This window comes from Eutrigla gurnardus, assembly GCF_963514095.1.
Source record: "Eutrigla gurnardus genome assembly, chromosome: 12".
Lineage (NCBI taxonomy): Eukaryota > Metazoa > Chordata > Actinopteri > Perciformes > Triglidae > Eutrigla > Eutrigla gurnardus.
In genome coordinates this window covers 9358167-9379525 of record NC_139926.1, presented here as the reverse complement: position 1 = coordinate 9379525, position 21359 = coordinate 9358167, and the positions used below count along the sequence as shown (strand labels likewise).

The window sequence follows — 21359 nt, the reverse complement described above, 5'->3', positions numbered from 1 at the left end:
CTTTTCATCCACTAGAGACTATTTATGCATCATAACACAAATATATGACCAAGGTCAAATCATACAGTACCCCACAAAGCTGATGCAGCTGTCATTGGGCGAAGGCAGGGTACACCCTGGACAGGACGCCAGTCTATTGTAGGGCTGACATGTAGCGACAGACAACCATTCACACTCACATTCACACCTACGGGCAATTTAGAGTCATCAATTAACCTATCCCCATCCTGCATGTCTTTGGACTGTGAGAGGAAGCCGGAGAACCCGGAGACAACCCACGCTTACACGGGGAGAACATGCAAACTCCACACAGAAGGAACCCGGACTCGCCCTAGGAATCGAACCCGGGACTCTATCGCTGTGAGGCGACAATGCTACCCACTACGCCACTATGCAGCCCTACAGCAAAAATCAAAGAATTCAATCCTCCTGTTCCTGGGTTGATGCCCTTCTACGGTCCTGTCCAGCTCTCCTGGTGTAACAGCCAGTCTACTGGAATCTCCTTTATGGTCTTGAGACTGCTGGTAGACACAGCAGACCTTCTTGTTCATCATGTATGGATGTGGCATCCTGTAGGAGCTGGACTACCTGTAAACCTAAATGGGCTGCAGGTACGACCTCATGCTACAAGTAGTGACAAGGACTCTAGCAGTACACAAGACAAGAGAAGAATCAGTCAGGAAGGAGAAGGAGAGAGCATCGGTCTGTGGCCACCACATCAAACCATTCCCTTTTTGGGGGGTTGCATTTCTTTTGCCTCCTTTGCTACTTGGTGTTATACTGATGTTCCCTTCATTTTATTGAGCAATGTATCCAGCACATTAATGACGATTACCAACATAAACTAACGAGATATTTAAGTTACAAACACTTAAAGTACAATTACAAAAGTAATATTTGCATTTTGGGACCTACAACAGAAAACGTTATAATCTACTCAGTCCAGCATTTCATACGTAAATTAGCCTTGCAACTAGCGGACTTTCCCTTACCCATAGCTCTTCTGCCCTTGGTTTTAAGTCACTGAATCTCCTGAAAGAACACTGCGGTTACATTTTAGCCTGCATGTACTTTCTTTCAGGCTAACTTTGTTCTTCCAAAGCAGCTAATGCTGGTAGTAAGGGCAACAAGTTAGAGGAATGACCATATTTTGAATGCAAACACAGAGGGCATACTAAAAGTATACGCGACTTATATGGGATTATGACTATTGCCAATATTTTGATATCAGAATTATTTACTCAGCTCCAAAATTCATCAGTCGGTTTACTTAAGTACAAGTTTCATACAATTGGGACATTCTACTTTGTCATAGAATTGCACCTTGAACTTGACCCCCTTGCTCATGCAACCAATGTTCATGATATCCTAAAATGAAGTGCCATCTGTCAGTGCCATCTTGGCGGCTCAGTCAAAGTGATGTATGTATCGGTGTGCAGAGGATTGTGGGTCAGCATAGCCAGTAAAACATGCTGGCTTGCATTCTGCAAAATGCAACTGGATGCAGTAGACATCCTGGTATTTTTGCATACCGCATTTGACACACTGTGTATCAGCTTTGTAGTCAAGCCCACCTAAACCGAGAGCAACTTGTGACCATGAATCGAGTGTATCAAAACAAAGACTTTGAGGGGTTGAGATCAAGACCGAGTTATGACCAAGACCAGGCCAGCAACAACAAATCCAATGGCACTCCTCAAACTGATCTGAAAGATCCACATTCCCATAAAAAAAATGATTCCACTTCATTCACCTCTTGTATTGCCATATACACTGTATATGTCAGATGTAGCCGTTGTACCACGATGAGAAATGTCTTGAAAACATTTTGAAAAGAAATTGCAAAGATTCATTTTTAAGTGTGGGAATTTTCATTTGATTTCTGTGAGTAATCACAGCAATGATGTTGACAAATAAATCAGACAACGGCAACCCAGTCATGACCTCGTAGTTGTGGTCTTGACCGGTCTTCAAAATTAAATCTGGAGTCCTCTTTGTGTCCCGAGTAAAAATGCAACCGACCGAAAATCCAAAGATAATGTCATGCTGCTTAATTGAGAGATGGATGACTGGGAAGTGTGTTGTAGAGACACCATGGGATGAGACCTAACCAACAGTGAAGGGTAATAAAGAGGAAACCAGGATGCTGCAGGTCTTGATGTGAAGCTCAAGCCGACGTCCTAGCAGCCTTTAGTTGAAGTAGGGCAGTCGGATTTTTATACTCCAGTTAACTCCCAACACTAGGGAGATGCTGAATTTTGCCCCACTTTGCTGCACGCGAGATGGGACGTCTCCAGTCTGTCCAGATGATTACACACTACAACTCTGACATGCCTGGTCCCTGATTATAGCACTGAGAAGCCCCCTCGTCACTGATTTCTATTTTATTTTGTTCAAACAGAAGTAGTAACCTTTGCAGGAATATTGTTTGAAAATGACTATTGTTTTTGTCACCATAAGATCACCATGTAGTTCAGTGTGATGGTCATCAATTGTTTCATGTTGGGATCTGTATTTTAAGGATGACAGTGTAGAACAAATAAGACTAGTCTTGGCAAAATTCCAGAAATGTCCTCGACTCATTTTCCATGTTCAGAGGTGACAGTGAGGTGGAAGCCTATTCCAGTTTGATTTGGACAAAAGGAAGGGAAACATGATGACTGCTCACTTTTGATGGAAAGGGCAAAGATTCTCATAAAAAAAAAACTTGATAATTAATGCATTTCCAGGTTTTGTGCAGTATAAACACTTAGCATATTGAAAACTATCAGGCGCCTCTTCTTGCTTATTAATTCATTGTTTAGATGTAAATACATTTTATTTTTGCCAATTTTAGATTATTCTATTAAGACATCTAAGAAAAGATGTTTAACTTGGTCAGTCAGATCATTCATTTTAGTAGCGGATATTGAAATTAAGAGTCTGTCATGTAATTAATTTCAATTATGAGACCCAGACAGAGAAGTCGATCCTGGCTCAACTTTTGCCAAAATGCATTTCATGGTCAGGAGCAGCACACTGCTGGAGCAATGCTGCCAATGAATAAAATCATTTGCTTATTCATGTTATACTTGAGGGATCTACAGCGGAAGTGCCGTGCCCCATGGCGCAGAACTATAAATCCACTTTAAATCTATAATTACACTTTATTGGAAGGAATGTTCCCACATGGCCCTGTGATGCTGTGATCGCACAGGAGGAGAAAATGGCACCGCTTCAATGTAAACATACATTTATGGACAAATAGTGCAAAGAGTAAAACAATCCACCCAGACACTGAAAAGGTGCACTCCCAATACCAACACCAACAGGAATCACCACATCCATCTTTAATCTTCAACACTGAAAACCTATCGTTTTCAAAACCTTTGCCTACACAACAATTCCTAAAGTGTACTAATATTCAGTGTGGCAGGCTGATCACAATATTAAATACCAATAAATAACAAAGTTGGACATTCCCATTCTGAGACAGACGCAGGTCGACCAGACATGACCGACAGGTTTACTAGTCAAACAGTGAGACTGTATAGGCTAAAGGAGGAGGACATGTTGGTGAGACAGGTCGACCCGCAGCAATACAGACAGATGGCAGGCCTGCATGTCTGATGATGCTGAATTTTAAATGTCTTTTTAAACGGGACTTGGGGCAAAACCCTGTACAGGCTACGTATCAAAGACGATGCAATTGAAAACACTAATTAAGTCGTAGAGGGTCGCGTGCGTGCAACAGACGAAATTCTATATTGAAAGTGAGGAGTGTGGCAGCTGCGGGGGAACACGCCTCTGGCCGTGTAACGCTATATACGGATGCCACGCCTTGCTCGTGTCAGCTCAGCACGGCCGGCCTCCGAGCTGCAGCAACGAACGCAAATCTCCCGGCTGAGAGAGGCGCTGTCAGCCGGCCGCTGCTCCCCGGCGAACCTGCGCATCCAGGCCGGCAGTCCGCGCTCTGCAGGCCCTGCGGCGTCTGACACGGCACTGAACGAACACGCACATGCACGGCGGACAACGGCAGAAATGACACATACGTGAGCGCGTGCAGCCACCACGTAAATGCATTTAAGCTGCTGATGTGAACGAAAGCCATTTTTCTATGGAGCGTTTCGTTTTCTCTGTCACCCCCCTCCCCTTCACCACCACCCCTTCTCCTTTATCTGCATACACATGCTAACGGGATTAATTGGCTTTTATGGCATCGGATGCTAATTAAAGGATCCCCTCTCCCTTCTAATGGTCACACAATAACGGTCCAAAATGTCGCGGTTTTAAGTGGACGAGAATTTGATTTAAATTATTTTTAAAAACAGCGATGGAAAAGGAGAAAGCAGGTCGAATGTGGTGGGATGTGATATGCGTTTAGGTGAAGAGGAATTGGGCTACTTACTGTGAGGATCCAGGGAGATTTCTGGGAGAAAAACCGCAGCCACCAGCGGGGAGGGAGACGAGAAGTGTCCGGTAGGAAACCCCACAGTGTGACGGCCAAGGCTTCGTCGGTATTTCTGCCGGTTTAGTCCCGGTTTTCACCGACTCCCCTTTCCCAGATATCCCAGATTTCCCCTGCTGCCACACTGAATCCCAACACCGTTTACACCAGCGTCAAGCTAGAGGCAGGAAAAACGGTCAATTTCCGGAAAATACTTTCAAAATAAAACATCTCCCTACTGCTTTATTTAAACCAAAATGTAATATAAATATATTTCTAGATTTACACTATCAAGTGTAAAGACTTTAAGGCTAATCATGTTATTTACAAGACCAAAAGCAATCATATTATTGTAAAAAGAAGTATTTCTGCTCTGCTCTATCGGCTTACTGTTTATCATGTCACAGTCCCTCATCCTTGTCAAGTGATCAAGGTCCCAACCCCTGTGTTTAAAATCCTTAGCTATGTGATCAAAACAATTTATGAAAAAGGACAACCCTTGTTAAGGAACACACATTTTGAAAATAGTACAGCAAGTAAAACCGGAAGCGTCCATTTAAAGAAATGTCGGTATTTTATTGTGAAGCCGAAATTAGCTCACTTCCGGTGTTTTACAGTCCGATTTGACGCATCTTCAGCTCTACACCGGATCCCAAAAATCGCAGCGGGAGCGCGTATCCATGCCCTGCGCGTTCCCGATGTTTTGTTTCCTGTCCTGCCCAGCCCAGAAATCAGCCTCAACCAATCAGTCTGGATGAGGTCACTCTATTCTATTCCACTCTATTCTGTGCTACTCATTACTCATTACTGTGATATATATACACACACACACACACACACACACACACACACACACACACACACACGCTTATATACAGAATATAATGTGAAGGTCTATAGTGTGTCTATGTACAGAGATCAGCTCAGTGCAGATGGTCAGTGTAGATATACACAGATGGCCTTCAGCCTTCAAGGTGTTTTTTTGCATCAGACAGTCATTTCCAAAAGCTCAAGCCTTGCTGCTGTATTTGCACATTGTCGTATTTCACCCAGTAGGTATGGACTTTTTTCATTATTGGTCATTTTTTTCAAAAACCTTTTGTGTGTATGTCTCTGAAGTCTCTGTACAGTTGGCCGCTAGTTAAAAAGTAGTGCAGTAGGTGCACAGTCTGTCCTCTTTAGGGGTCCAGTTCTGCCTGGGGTGGCCTCTCATAACCAGGCTGTGATCACTGATCAAAGTACCTAGTCAAAGATTTCCTTCGTTTTGGCTCAGTCACTGTTTTGGACCAAATAGCATTCCAGTTTGCTCTCGTTATTGGTTGATTGTTTTCCAATGTATTGTAAGGGCTTTGTTGTGGAGCATCTCCATCTCTCTCTCTCTCTCTCTCTCTCTCTCTCTCTCTCTCTCTCTCTCTCTCTCTCTCTCTCTCTCTCTCTCTCTCTCTTAAACTTGACTAACACTGCTTTTTAAATCAAAGTGGGACCTCTAGTGGTCTGAGGCGGCGTGTGTAGACAGTAGTGAAGCAACAGCAAACAAATAGCATATTTTGACTTTTTATGTAGAGGGGCCCTATACAGGATTTACAAAAATTCAACATAGGCAAATAGGTTCAACTCTAAACGTCACCCATTGACATATACTGTGTTGAACGTGGATCTATAAAGATAACTGGAGATTGCATTATTTTAATTCATGAAAAGTTCCTCAGTGCAGCATGAAGCAAAAAAAAAAAGGTTCAGTCATTTTTATTATTCCTAATATTCAGCTTTTAGTGCATTTTACCACATTTAGGACCCAGTGATTCAAATACAGACCATTGGTTGCTGCCTGGGTAGGGACTGCAAGGTGCTTTATGCTGAAAGATTAATGGTAAAGCAATATATTTGAAATGGCCATTTCACTCGGAGCTATCGGTCCATGCAACCTGGTCTAGGACATTTATTGTTCCATTAAAAAAAGATGAACTTTAAATATTACCCTAATTTTTTTTTTTTTTTTTTTTTTTTAAGCCTTTTGTGGTTTGCCTTTAATAGACTGGCGACCTGTCCAGGGTGTACCTTGCCTTCGCCCAATGACAGCTGGGATCGGCTCCAGCCCCCCCGTGACCCTGAATACAGGATAAGCGGTAGACAATGGATGGATGGATGGATGGATGGATGGATGGATGGTTTGCCTTTAAAGTGTCAATGCGAGTAAAACCAGAAGATGGCAGCGTAAGCAAAATTACTTTGAAGTAGAGCTCCAGCTAGTGTGAAGAATTGGGTCGATAAAATAAGCTTTTCTGTCTAGGAATTGGTGAGGGATTTTAAACCCTCATTTCAACCTGATAACAACCTGTCCAAAACGATGCCAAGATCATCAACAGTTATGTAGATTTCTCCAACTTTGACCATGGCTCATTTTATTTTAGAAGGTAAAGGTGCTTTTTCTGTCATACAACCAAATTTCAATGGTCAGACGGAGGTTTAGTCCTGAGCTGCTCCGATTCCTAATACACATGTTTTTGATGATGGGAGGAAACCTACACATGCAAACTCAACACAGAAAGGACCTGGGACGGACCGGGGTCCCCTCGGTTTGAACCCAGGACCTTCTTGCTGTGAGGCAACAGTGCTAACCACTGTGGCACCGTGAAGTCCGGTAGAACCAAAGAGAATGGCTTCAGGTTTCCCCAAATCTATTATGTCATCTACTTTTGATGATCCTCACTGAGATCATTCTCAACCACTGTTTTAGGACCTTTGTATTATCAGAGAAGATGATAAAGTAATACTGTACACATGTATGTCTGTATGTTGTATCCCTCAGCAGAAGAATTGCATGATGTTAGATGGACTCAGGTAAGAACAATCAGGCAGACAGAAAGAAAGGAAGAGGAGGTGATGGAAGCTGCAGCTGTAAAGCACAGTATTACATGCATGTGTGCTCAGTGTTGCAGTGAGTGGGTGGGGGAAAGTCATTTCTGCGAAAACGTAATGGTTGCTGAGCTTTTCATTGTAAATTTAAATAAAAAGTACTCAGATGTATGACTTCAACAGCAGCATTATGTCACCCAAAGGTTTCAGTAGGAAACATCAGAAAATAGTACATTTTCCATCATCTGAAAATGTATGAGGAGCCACAATTATACATATCATGCACACAGAGACAGATATATATGTGGCTGTGCAGGCGGTTGAAGTGGGAAATTCCCTGTTGGCTTCTAGTGGAGGGAAAATGGAATGAAAAATGTCCATCCATTTCTTTGGAAGGTAAAACTAACTTTAAATTATTAAAAACAAAATAATCTGCATTACGTATCTCAGTGCCTTGACAACTTTTCCTGCCCACAACCCAGATTGCTATCTCATCTTATATGCAAAGCAATCTCGGTCCACCTCGGTCCAAATACATGAAAGGTGAAGCCGAGGCCAAGACGCTGGTCTCTGGATTTCACCATGCTCATGGTATGCCTTTGTGTCTAGGAGCCATAGATGGGACCCACATCCAAATAATACAGCCATCAAGTAACTTCATAGACTACATAAACAAGAACTATTTCCTGAATGTCCAAGCTGTGAGCGACTACAAATCCAGGTTTATGGATGTCGTCGGAAAGCAGATTGTGGACGACGAGGAGGCCGTACACGTTTTTCTCCTTGGAGACCCATTCACAATTACTGTGAGGCCAACTAGGAGACTGTGGATGATCTGTGTGTTGGGAGCCATACAATGTGTCCAAGAATGCCAGCCTCCGAAACGGAGCAATAACTATCTGATGGACCGTAATGAAGGAGGTGGAACGAGAGTCAGAGGTCACGATAAAACAGGCTGAAAAGAACATTTGACACTTTAGAGTACCTTTTGTTGATCAGGTAATTGTTGCAGTTGTAATGTTATAGTTAGTTATGGTTATGGTGGATATTGTTAATGCACATTGTGTTTTGTTTTTGTTTTTATGCTGAAATGACGGCAGACAGTTTTTTTTTTCAAAGTTGTATCTGCAGCATCAGTCACTTCTTCTAAAAAGAAAGTATAACGCAAGAAATTTACTGCACAAATTGCAATATTAAAGCACATCTAGGATGGTAAACTTGCAATATAACTCCTTCCCAAAGTGAGGTATTGTTTCCAGAGGGCTAATATGTGGCTGCACTGAACCTCATTAGTTGACTATAATACTAATACATGCAAAAGGCGCCACCGCCTGTCCTACATAGGAGCAAGACACACTAGTTGAGCATCTTTTTGTTGTTGTTTTTGGTCTCTTTGTAGTCATATTGTTTATTGTTTTGCTCCTTTTCATAGTCATTGTTAGACCGTTTGAGTGTCTCTGTGCAGCTATTTCAAATCTTTGTGGTTGTTCTAGTTTCTTTGTTGCCCCTTTGAGTCTCTTCCTTGTTGGTGTGTCTGTCAGTAACATCTTGCATATTGATGGTATTATAGTATTATTATTATTTTATTTGCAGGTGAACGTTGGGTGGGGGGCCCTGTCACTTTGGGCCACTTAGCCTGGTAGGCCATTCAACAATGCATACCTGTTCTCCTTATTACTATAGAGTCTTGAGACATCACTGATGTGCAGGATGCAGAGTTGCAGGCAGGGTTATTAGACTCGGAGCGGTTGATCTTTAAAGTCGAGGATCTAGCTTCCATACTGTGACATACTTGCAGGTTAGGGTGCATCAAAAAACAAAATTTTTGAATTTTGATACGGCTGGGTGCTTAAAGTGTTCCAATATATGTAGAAACAACACATGCAAAATATTTTTCAATAGATGATGATTTAGGGGTGCCACCACACATCTGATTTTGCTGGATAGTGGTAAACAGTGATTAATGGTCGCCGTAGAGCTCTGAGGTAATAAAGACTGCAGCTCAAGAAAACTGTGGTGATCTTTATATTTGTGTTGGGTATGTATACTCTTATTACATATTACTACTATATATAAATAGTTGTGTCTTTGTATATTTACATACTTCGAATGAAATATATATTCATCATCAGTCATATTCATAGGTATTTGGTGGTCATTACATCTAGCTAATAATACCTAGCAACAGTTTGCTAACCACAGTTAACTAGCTATGTTACAGTATTCCAGAGTAGACATTAGACAATATCATATTTAGAGTATTGATGTCTGTTTGATGTATGTTTATTGACAGTAGTATTGTAGTTGTCAAATTTGTGAGCACAGCTAGCTACTCTGGTAGTGATGTAACGGTATTTCTCATTGTAATGATTAAGTTAGATGATGTTAGACTATGTACAGCTAGAATTTTAGGCTAATTCAAGCATGGTTTATCATAATTGAGTGATATTACTTATGCTTGTATCCTTGTCATTCTCAGACACTGTACAACCCAACCCACCCTAGGATCCATCTCTCCTAAGATGCTGCTGCATGACCGCAGCCAACAGCCAAACCTTCGGTGCTGCAAACGCAAGCTACCCCTGAATAAGAGGGTTACACTGGGGTACTCTGGGGTGGCAGGTGGGGAGACATATCTGGGGGGAACACACTGGCTAGGTTCAGGTTCCATTTCCTCTCTCTCGCTCCCTGTTGATGTTGCTCAGTGAATTCCGCTTATCCTGTATTCAGGGTCGCGGGGGGGCTGGAGCCGATCCCAGCTGACATTGGGCGAAGGCAGGGTACACCTGGACAGGTAACCAGTCTATCACACGGCTGACATGTAGAGACAGACAGGTCTTTGGACTGTGGGAGGAAGCTGGAGAACCCGGAGAGAACCCACAGAACATGCAAACGCCACACAGAAGGAACCCGAACCCGACCCAGGAATCGAACCCGGGTCCCTCTCGCTGTGAGGCGACAGTGCTACTTATTGCCCTTGTGTTTCACAATAAATTCAATTAAACTTTATGTGTGTCCGACATCTATCACTGCTGCACAAAACTCAGGGAAAGGCCACGTGAACATGTCCCATTGACCTCCATTCATTTTGTCTATAGGACAAATGAATGGAGAATCTTGAAAGTTGAATTCTGAGAAATACCCAAGTTGCCCAAAGGGCAAACAAACTAATTTTACTTTGATAACCCTATAGAACATGTTACTGTATAAAAGTTCACTGTACTCAACATTTCCGGATCAACTCTTGGCAATTAGACTAATTGCACATTTTTCGAAATTTCACAAAAGTTTGTGTGTTCGGTGGCACCCCTAAATCTCAATGGATTTCCTCAAAACTTTGCAAAAGTCATTTTTATAGTAATTGGAACAAAATGCAATGCCAGCCAAATTGATATTATGAAATAAAAATTTCCCATTCAAATTTGATGCACCCTATTGCAGGTGAAACATGATGATTTGATCGTTGAAAACATTGGCTTCACAACCTTTTGTAGCTCTGTGCCACTAATGTCATGATCTGTGTTTTTATCATGTTCTGTTTCCTTGGTTTTGATTTCCTGTTTTATTTTGTCCTCAGTGTCATTTCCTGTCTCGTACTTCCTGGTCCTTGTTGTTTCCGCTGTCTTGACTCCCCCACCCTCTCGTGTTGATTACCATGCCTGCCCTGATGTGTTTCACCTGTTCCTCGTCAGCTCCCTGCCTCCCTGTGTATATAGTCTGTGTGTTTCCCCTGTCTCTTGTTGGTTCATTGTCGATGTTGCTGTCACTGTCGTCATTGTCTTCCCCTGCATGCTGCACCACGTCTCGTCTTTGGATATTTTTGTACCTCGTCCTGCCTCCTGTGTCCCTTTGTGTTTTGGTTCCTTTTCGTAAGTGTTTCTTAGATGGTCGTTTTTGCCCTTGTGGTTTTCTTTGTTTGATACTTTGTTTGAGTCTTAGTTTTGGTTTTGTATTTAGTTAATCATTTAAATAAATTCTTTCCTTTTCTACTGCATTTGGGTCCTCACCTCCTTTTTTGAGTCCACGTCTTCCCCGAACCCTGACAACTAAGAGATGCAGATTGATTGATGGATGGATGTCCTGATATTAGGGGTGGAAAGTGATTGCTGCAAGCCAATAAAATCATTTTGATACAAAATACGAAGACATTTTTTTTTTTTTTTTTTATTGTTTTGGCATGTGAACAATATAAGCAAGGATGTGATCATAAAGGGTTGAAAAGGCATTTTTTTATTTGACCAACTACTATTACAAGACAAAACCACAGCAGCAAGGTGAGAGAAAAGCAGCAGTTTAGCAGAGTTTTGTGTTTTAGTCCCCTTCTTCCCAACCACCTCATAATGCTGTATGTATTTATTCTGGTATGTTTTGTTCTGCAAGAGGGTGGCAATTTATCCTCCACCATTCATTCATATATGGGAAATATACAGTAAGTTCTGATCAATTCATAAAACATTTGTCAGATTTCCATTCATACCAGAGGAGGCGGGTTTGTTACAAGTTAATACAAGGAGATACTGAATGTATAATAACAGCACACCACAGTACATTTAAAACGGGTAGTTTAAAAATGTAAAAAGTCAGTTATATAGACGTTTTGTGCCTGGATCACTTGCATCTGTATTATGTCAAATATGCATATGACAATCGATGCTTTTGACTTGACCTTGGTTTGGAACTGGAAAAGCAACATTATTGCCCTCCATCTGCTTTCCTTCCCCAGTCTATCGGTACTTGGTGTTAATCACTTTCCTTTGGTTACTGAAACAGAACTGGCCTCATATTTTCAGATTGTAAAACAAAGTCGGATCCAGTTTTGAACCAGGTGTTGTGCTGTGATGTGGCTCCTGGGAGCCGTTTACTTCAACTTCAACTTTACTTTATTTATAGAGCACTTTTCCTACATAAACATGTAACACAAAGTGCTTTACACACACAATAAGGAAAATAGAAAAAACAATTACAAATAAAGCCCCTCCCTCCCACCCTCCATACTACACACGTGCGCACACACACACACACACACACAAACATACACACACACACACACCTGCACACTCTCACTACTGACAATAGGGAGACATGGCATGACACTGATGATTGAGGAAACGCTATCTTTGGGGCCATCCACACTGGGAGGAGTCGTAGGCTGTGCCACAGGGGGCACCAGTGCCCAGGCCTCCCGACCCCGACAAACAACAGTCAGCCGAGCCGAAGGGACCCAGGGACAGCGCCCCCAGCAGCAGCCCAGACACAGCTCCCAGTGTGGAAGACCCCACTATACAGACCTTGTATAGTTGTGCTATATACTTATACTATCTCAGTGAGTTGGACTGTGTTTTTCAGAGTTCTGTATTTAAAGTTGAAATGTTTATGATATTGTACGCTCTCTCATTATGGTCCTTAATCCACAAGGCTGGCAATTCGATCCCCCGGCTCCTACTGTCAGCACGTCAAAGTGTCCTTAAATGAGACACTGAACCCTAAGTTGCTTTACGGCACCTCACTGCTTCTAAAAATGCCAATGATGGGTTAAAGTTTAAAATTCATGTATGTTTATGATGATTGCAATAAAGTTGAAAACTACTGCCAAACAGGGCTGCATGGTGGTGTCGTGGGTAGCACTGTCCCCTCACAGTGAGAGGGTCCCGGGTTCGATTCCTGGGTCGGGTTCTCCGGCTTCCTCCTGCAGTCCAGAGACATGCAGGATGGGGATAGGTTCATTGATGACTCTAAATTGCCCGTAGGTGTGAATGTGAGTGTGAATGGTTGTTTGTCTCTACATGTTAGCCCTGTGATAGACTGGCGTCCTGTCCAGGGTGTACCCTGCCTTCGCCCAATGACAGCTGGGATCGGCTCCAGCCCCCCGTGACCCTGAATACAGGATAAGCAGTAGACAATGGATGGATGGACTACTGAGATACATTAAACATATTGTATTATTTATTTAAACATTCTATATTGAAAAAAATGTAACACATGTAAAACATTTAATTTGAAAATATGTCGCGTGATTGAAAAAAGGGATTACTGTCATTTCAGTAGTAGGCTACTGAAATAGATTACAGGCATGAGTAATTATTGTCTTGCATTATGTCTCATGCATGAGGCAATTTACCCAGAAATGTTGAGAATGAAAATACAGATCGTGTGCGATAATCCGCCAGTGTCAAGTTTAATGCTCATGTTCCATTTGAAAGAGAATAATAGAACAATGAAAATTCTTTCAACATGACTCTGCACTGTAAACCCGGATAAATTCAGAAAACTCAAAATTGATGCTGTAACTGATTACGTGAAAACTTTGAAGTTAACCTAATACATTTTTTGAGTTACACTTTACTTAAAAAATATGTGTTCAGTTGACTTAATCTATATTCTAAGTTCAATATAATTTTTTTAATTTTCCTTAACTTAATATTTGTCTTCTTCATACTTACATTATTTCAATTTAACTTTCATTAAATTGAAGTGCACTGTACTTAAAAAGTATTTTAAGCAGTTATTAAAACTTGTATGTATACAAACTTAAAATTTTACTTCAGTCTTACTCAAAAAACATACTTGTACATAACTCATAAGCTCATGAAAATTGTATTGATTTAAGTTCTGAATACTCAATTTTTACATTAAACACACACACACACAACTTCAGGTACAATTTCAGTTTGTTTTTATTTTGCATTAACATTGTTTATCCAAACAAGTATGAACAATTACAGCAATATTTCTTTAAAACCCTGCTGCAAATGTAACTGGACATTAAACAGCTCAGTCACCTCCTGAACAGGTAAGGTGTCTGTGTATGAGTGTGTGTCTGTATATCAGTGTGTGTGTGTGTGTGTGTGTGTGTGTGTGTGTGTGTGTGTGTGTGTGTGTGTGTCCATCTACATGTCATGACATGACTGAGCATGTTAAAGTGCTTAAAGTAAAACATCTGGCAAGACTTTGTACACAAATTAAAAGGATCTTACAGCTCATCAAACTGCAAAGCAATTTTAAACATAAATAAAACTGAAATAAATAATACCACTGGCCTTTGTGCATAAGTCTTACAACAAAAGGACCAAGAGCTCTTTCATAAAATAAAATAAAAAAGAAATAAATACATTATTGTAAAGGGCATATCTCACACTATTCCGATTTACAGTTGTTGTTTTTTTAAAAAGGCAACCATGAACGAAGGACCACTTGGTGGATAAGGGACATGTAAAAAGTGTGTGTCCTGCTTGTGCTCCTTCACTTGCACCAGCTCTACACATTATAAAGGAATTTTCAGTGAATAAATGACAGAAATATACAATTGCTAACAATTAAAACTGTAATCTTTTTTTAAAGTGCAAACATGATTAGGTAGCTTTTGTGGTTAGTAACTGTGTCACAAAGTAGGAAAGAATCCTTGTTTCCCTGAGGGAACAAAGCCATTTCTGGATCAATGTCCTGTTCCCCAAATTGTCATGACCATGAACATTATTGCGCCTTGTATAGAAGAAAAAATGTAGACTGGAAACAGCTCACTAAAGACATGTAAAGTAACATTTTGCTCTCCATCCTAAAAAAAATGTTGACGTTCTTTGACTTTGGTTAAATCTTTCTTAGTGCATGTTTAATCCAGTCCACATCTGCTGCAGCAGCAGCAGCAGCAGCAGCAGCAGCAGCAGCAGCAAAGATTCTTCTGATCATATTTCTGCACATGCAAACCCATAGTGAAACAACGACAGCAGCAAAGATAAACCACTGTTTTCCTGGTGACTGAAGGCCGTAGTGCTGACTTTAACGTCGGTAAGAATGGGGCGCAACCCCACAGTTTCCAGGCGAAACACAGGCGTGACGTAAGGAGGACTCAGGATGTCAACATCAGCGTTTTCACTGTATCTGTATGAAAACACTAGCGACTAGAATTTGCGATTTTCCACTGTTGGTACTTTATCGTCACCTTTCAAGTGTGTTGGCCATGAAAGAAATGCAAACGTAAGATGTCAGCACTTTTATATTCCAAATAAGAATGACTTTTGATGAAGTAACAGAAACTGTTGCTCATAATCACATTCAAACATTTGATTGCATCACACACACTCAACTTCAACACGCATTAGAAACTGCCGGGCTTATTTTTCAAAGGTCTTTATGGTCAACAAATGAACAAAGATTAGAAGGTTTTCAGTAAATGTCTGTATTGACTGAAGCCACATTCAGTCAATGAAGGAGCTGATGTGAATTGAAAAATATTTTCACAATATTAACGAATAAGTAGAAGCTATTTCCACATTTACAAAAACAAAAACAAAACATGAATCTATTCTTTTGTATTTTTAAATAAAAACTAGATGCCTAACTTTGGCCTGTTTCCAGAGCCTACAGTAGTTTCAGGGACAGTAGTTTGCTCTTATTTGATCATTTGTTTAATTAAATAACTGTAAACTTTTAATTATTTTTTTATTTGTTTTGATAATAAGTTATAAATTAATTAACATTTTGACTATTCAATTGGGTAGATGTGGTGTGAGGTTAACTGAGGCGCTACAGGCCGCAGCTGGACCATACTGGAGTTGAGCAGCACTTCTACCTGTATAGTTGTGACATCATCACATCCTTTACATGCTGACGGCTTGTTTCAAAGTTTCTGGATGTGGGCTGTGTGCACATCGCTGTGAATCAAGTGTTTTGATACTTCAGAATTAAGTTGTGTGCACTGTGCAGTCTTTGGGAAGATTATTCAGGAAGTATTGACCAAGTTCAACAAATGTAAAAAAGGATTTATTTTTATCAATTTGGGAACAGAATACAAAGAACTGAACTACTATATTGTTCAGTCAAACCCCTTTTGAATAAAACACACACCTTGTTATAGACATTTGAGACATAGAATTCTAAACTAAATCTCGCAGGGAAAGAAATTGAAACTTGATATCAAAAGTCATTTGAGTTTCAATACAAAACCTTTCATGCCAGTTATCTCCAAAGAGGTTCAATAGACTTTTGTTTCTGAGGCATCTCAACCCAACCCTGTTATGATACAAAGTTACTCGAATACGCTTCGAGGGATATTCTCTCAAATTAAAGCAAAACAAAACAAAAACGCAACAAAAGTACTCCAAAAGTACTACAAAGTATATTTCTTTTCTTTTATGTTCTTCATAATTAAAAAACCCTGTATTATGACTTACATACAAAATAATACATTGTTAGTGTTCAATTCAAATTCTTTCACTTTTTGGGGAAAAAAAGGCAGTTAATAACAGTGGGATGACACTGGTTTAGTAAATCCACCGCATTAAGTTTTCCTCAGCTCTGCTGCAGAACCACAACATCTTGCCGTATCCCTTTACCGACAAACACCATCATCATTTCCTGTGCTGTCATGGAAACTCCATGCCAGACTGAAATGCACGACTACAGTATAAAAGAAGAGTTTCGCTGTATATTAATACATTTTTTTAAGTGTGAGGGTGTGAAGTTTATTGTCTGTGACTTCCTGTGTCAGTGTGTGAGATACTGTAAGATGCTCCCGTCTCACTGTGTGATGACCTGGATGGCCGTAACAGTCCTCAGCCTCGGCCTGCCTGTGTGGAGTGGTGAGTAGAGACTGTGTCGTGGACTGCATGCTTGATAACCATTTTGCTGGACCTCTGTTGTGCTTGCGCAATTAAAATCCTGACCTTAGCGACCCCATAGCTGGGGTGAAAGCCTTATGCCTTCTATACTTATCCTTGATTGGTTCATTTCTAACAAGATTCCATAATTATGTGACAACTGTACTTTAAGAGTACGCTTCAGTAATTACCTGTAGATTGAGCATCTGATGTGTTGGCTGTCTTATGGGAGTTGGATGGGAGGGTTGATATGAGTATTATTTCTGTGTGTTCAGAGGCTGCTTAGCCTGCATCTGAGGTGCCCAACTGCCCGCGGGTCAACTGTAGTCCAACGCTTAGTAGCTTTAGCATATTTTTAATAAATTGCACTGATTCTTCATTGCACATGCTAATTTAAACCACTAGATGTCTACTAAATTATCCCTGTCTTAACCTCTTGGCACAGAAACAAATATTTTACCATGTCTACCTGTTCTGTTAGGCTATTGTAATATTTCGGATTCACATCTTAAATTTACATTGTAATTTTTTAAGTTAAGCCATGAACATGCCAAACCAATGTTTGGCAATTGTTGCCTCATTTACATATTTACACATAGCATCATAATATTTTAAGTAAATAATAATATTGTACTGAATGAATATAAATTAAATTTAAGAGCAGCAGATACAGAAATACTCTGTAGTCTATAAATAAAGCGCTGTATTTTGTTTGAATTGTATGAGGGACGTTGGGGTTTTCTGGTGTAGAAACTCTGGTAACTGGTTGAACTTCAGCTGCTATGTGCAGTCAAACCACAATGTTTCATTTTTAATGTGTGTAATGTGTTAAACACAGGAAGTGGGTGTGAAGAGTTTTGGGATATGTAGGTCACCTCACAACAAAAAGCAAATTAACAAGTAGTGGAATTTCTCATGCCACTGTCAAAGGGCAAATTAAAAGCCAATGAATATTTTCTATTGTACACCTCAGTCTCTAAACTTAAAATGAATTTGTTAGATAGTCTGCTCCAGACATTTGTAATACATTTGTTCTCCCTTAAACAGATATCTATTCCATCATTAAAAAAGGTTAACTGCAAAGGTTGAATCCATATTCATTAAGTAAAGAATCTCTATCTATAGTTTCCACCTGACATTCCCTTTTTTCTATGCCAGCTGTGAAAGTGACCCAGCCCTATAGTGTGGTGAGCACCAATGGTACGGCACTGGTCCAATGCTTCATCCAACCCAGATCCTCCTACCACCAGTTCCAACCCTCCGATGGCCAAATCCTGCCATACCCCTACCCTGACCCTGAGGAGCTCCGCCTGACCCTGCTGAAAGGCCTCCACGGCACCCAGGAACTCTGCTCGTCCATCCTCAACTTCACAGGGCAGAGAAAGGCAGCTGTGGAGGAAAAGGCAAAAGTAAGTGTGTGGGCGGATCCATGTTAACAATTTACAAGTTTAACCAAAAACAATCTAACATCAGAAGAAAACACATGTTTTATATAAGATTTAAAGACAGGCAACCTACATCAAAACAAAATGTGAAGTCAGAACAGTTTTTGCATTATGCAAGGTTTTTTTGTGTGGACAGATTAGAATCTTTGAGTGTGAAATTATTATTATTTTTTTACATAAAATGTCAAAAGCATTGAAACAAAGTACAAAAGAAGCACACGGCAAAAGGACATTCAAATACAAGCATTAAGGCGCCAAGAGAATCAAGCTAAAATAGAATAAGACAGGTATAATATGATAGTAAAGAATAAAAGAGGTTTTATTTTATAATTTTAAAGAATAAAAGTTACAGTGCAGTGTAAGACATGAATAATTATTCGATTCAATAAAAGGAGGAAAAAAGATAAGTCTCCAGCTTCGAAAGACCTGAGAGTTGCAGGTGAGAAAGCCGACCTGTCCCAGATGAGCCGAGAGGCCTGGATGGCTCATAATGTAGCAGTTTTGTTTTATATCTAGGTTCTTTAGACCCCAAAACTAGGGGACAAAACTGTGGAATGTTTAGTAAGGTGAGATGCTCCAGGTGAATATGGTCAAACAAATACCTTGAAACTTCCCCAGTTGATTACTTACATTAAGACAGATATTTTGGGAATTGTAACTTTTCTGAAATTGCATGTTTAAATATGTAAATTAGGCATTATATTATAATTTCAGCCAGAACCAGAATCTGAACATTGGATTAAGGCAGGTTCAAATTGGGTAATTGTTTCATTTTGTTTGAGGGCAGAGGGAACTTAAAATATCTGATATCAACAGCCATAAAAAATGATATTGTTGCGTAAAAAACTAAATCTAGACACTCAAGTGTATTATTGGGAATACATCTTTAATCAATATGGATATTTTATGTTAATACTCATGCATATGGGTGCAAATGTTTTCCTGTCTGAAACAAACTTAATAACGGGGATGTATTTATGTCATGCTGCATCCTATCCATGGAGTCTGGCATACGTATTATATGCATTTCCCTCTTTCCAACTCAAAGAGCAGAGGACACAAGAGGCAGCCCTTGTTACCTTTCTTTCCCCGCATGTCTTGTTCAGATGGTTTTGGATCATTTCTAATATAATTTATTAAACTAAAGTTTACTCAAATGAACAGTAGAGTCAGCAATGAGAACCAAGCATGAATGTGTGTCAAATGTGCTATGGAGTTGTAAAAACCAACAATGAGAGAGATAACGAGCACATGGACCAGCTTTTATAGCAAAAAAGACCCAGGTGAGCTTAATCAAGCTGACGACCCTCCCCTGTTAGCCAACTGTCTGCTGATTGGCCAGGACAGCTTCCAAGACTTGTTTTTGTGATCATCTGCTGGAATCAAACTCAGGTTTTAATGTGTGTTTAGGTGCAGTGCTCTGCTCAGCTGAGAGAGGGCGCCGTGGAGATGACATTGTCCGGACTGAAAGCCAACGACACGGATATGTATCGCTGTATGATAGAGGTCTTCTTCCCACCACCATACCTGCGGCTCACAGGAAACGGCACACTCATCCACGTCTTAGGTAAACGGCCACACGTAATCTGCAGACACACACTGAGCTCACAGTTCACACATCCTTCTGGTTTACTTCCTCTTCATCCATGTCCTTTGTCCACAGAGAGCTCTGACTGTCCCGTGCCGGGAGCTCAGAGACAGACTGCACACCACACCCATGATGGTGAGGGCGATGAGGAGATGGCACCAGTCAGTGTCCCTGTGGTTGTACTGGTGATACTGGTCTTGTTTGTCCTCATCATCATTATCTTCTTCCAGGTTAGACCATTTTTATAATATTATTATTCACACGGTTTATTGTGTCTGGAGGATGCAGCACACACACACACACACACACACACACACACACACACACACACACACACACACACACACACACACACACACACACACACACACACACACACACACACACAGACAGAGTTGTCTTCTTTGTCCTCTTTGCTGTTACTCTCCATGGTATAACATCTAATAAAATGTATCCATCATCTAATGTTCACTACATGAATCTGCATGTTTTTTTCCCATTCACAGGCTCTCCAGTGTGAACGAGGGAGGAGGGAGACTGTCGAACTGGTACATGGACCGGGGCTCGGTGTGCTTCACAAGATGGACGCTGCTGCATTTTCATGTTAAAACTTTGGATTCAAAAAATACACTGAACAGTCACCTTGGGCCCATTATGCCCAAAGCTGCATTGTATCATTGATTTTTAATGGAGGGTTAGAAGAATAGTGGCACTATTTACCGTTTATTAAATATCACCTCTCTTGTGATTGAGGTTTTATCACAGCTAGGGAAAAACACCAAAATTACATTTTTGGTGCCTGAGCATATTTTACTTATTAAGTATGACAAATAATGTTTACATTTTTGTAAACACATGATATTCAATTCTTGATTGAGTTTCCACTTATTGAGTTGAAAAGGATCTCTCAGTCTAATTGCAGCTAGAACGCTTGTATGGCTATACTGTGTACAAACTACTTGTTTGATGTTTAAATGCTCCAGCTAAGAAAATGCAACTATTTGAATCATTAGGCTGCATTAGAGCTATAGTATTTATTTGCATGTGAATGTATTGTTAAGGTTGTTTATGTCCATATATTTTGTTGCCATTGCAATGTTCAGCAATGTTCCATGTTGGATATTTCATTAAAATAAAATGTCTTCACATACATACATCAGCCTTTTTCATATTTCCTCCAAAAACCAACCAATCAATTGCAACAACAACAAAAAAATCACAAGATGAACATTTTGCACGTCAATAAAGTTTGTTGTAGAGTCAATTAGTTGTGTGTGAATCCACTCAGTGAACTACATCTCTCTTCTCGCACATTGTACATCACTAACATGACCATCACCATAACTTGCTAGCTAACTAAGCTTTGACCCTCGCACAAATGTAACATTATCTCATCTGATGTGTTTTATTCAGCAACATTTTTTTCCCCAAAAAAATAAGGTTCTGTGGTG

General features: G+C 40.4%; 2 protein-coding genes across 5 annotated transcripts in view; one reads left to right on the top strand and one right to left on the bottom strand.

The window, feature by feature from the left end:
• Positions 1–4571, bottom strand: part of raph1a (Ras association (RalGDS/AF-6) and pleckstrin homology domains 1a) — a 79212-nt gene extending 74641 nt beyond the window's left edge. For all 3 annotated transcript variants that reach the window (XM_084023816.1, XM_084023818.1, XM_084023817.1), the window contains exon 1: positions 4388–4571. The gene's annotated coding sequence lies outside the window, so the exon portion shown is untranslated. The remainder of the gene's footprint in view (positions 1–4387) is intronic.
• A 12163-nt stretch (positions 4572–16734) lies between these two features.
• cd28 (CD28 molecule) lies at positions 16735–21080 on the top strand. 2 transcript variants are annotated; one of them, XM_084022673.1, is made up of 5 exons: positions 16735–16857; positions 18034–18284; positions 19731–19887; positions 19984–20043; positions 20415–21080. In XM_084022673.1, exons 1-5 carry the CDS (start codon positions 16785–16787, stop codon positions 20426–20428), a joined length of 555 nt encoding a protein of 184 aa, XP_083878799.1. In that variant the 5' UTR covers positions 16735–16784; the 3' UTR covers positions 20429–21080. The 2 variants fall into 2 exon arrangements, with proteins under 2 accessions (XP_083878799.1, XP_083878798.1); XM_084022672.1 differs by having other exon boundaries at positions 19984–20138; positions 20415–21078.
• Positions 21081–21359: the final 279 nt, after the last annotated feature.

Excerpts from the sequence above, each read along its gene's own strand:
- cd28 (XM_084022672.1), top strand. The coding sequence starts at position 16,785 with ATGCTCCCGTCTCACTGTGTGATGACCTGGATGGCCGTAACAGTCCTC. Across the intron at positions 18,285-19,730 it reads CTGTGGAGGAAAAGGCAAAA|GTGCAGTGCTCTGCTCAGCT; the intron begins GTAAGTGTGTGG and ends ATGTGTGTTTAG. Across the intron at positions 20,139-20,414 it reads TCATCATTATCTTCTTCCAG|GCTCTCCAGTGTGAACGAGG; the intron begins GTTAGACCATTT and ends TCCCATTCACAG.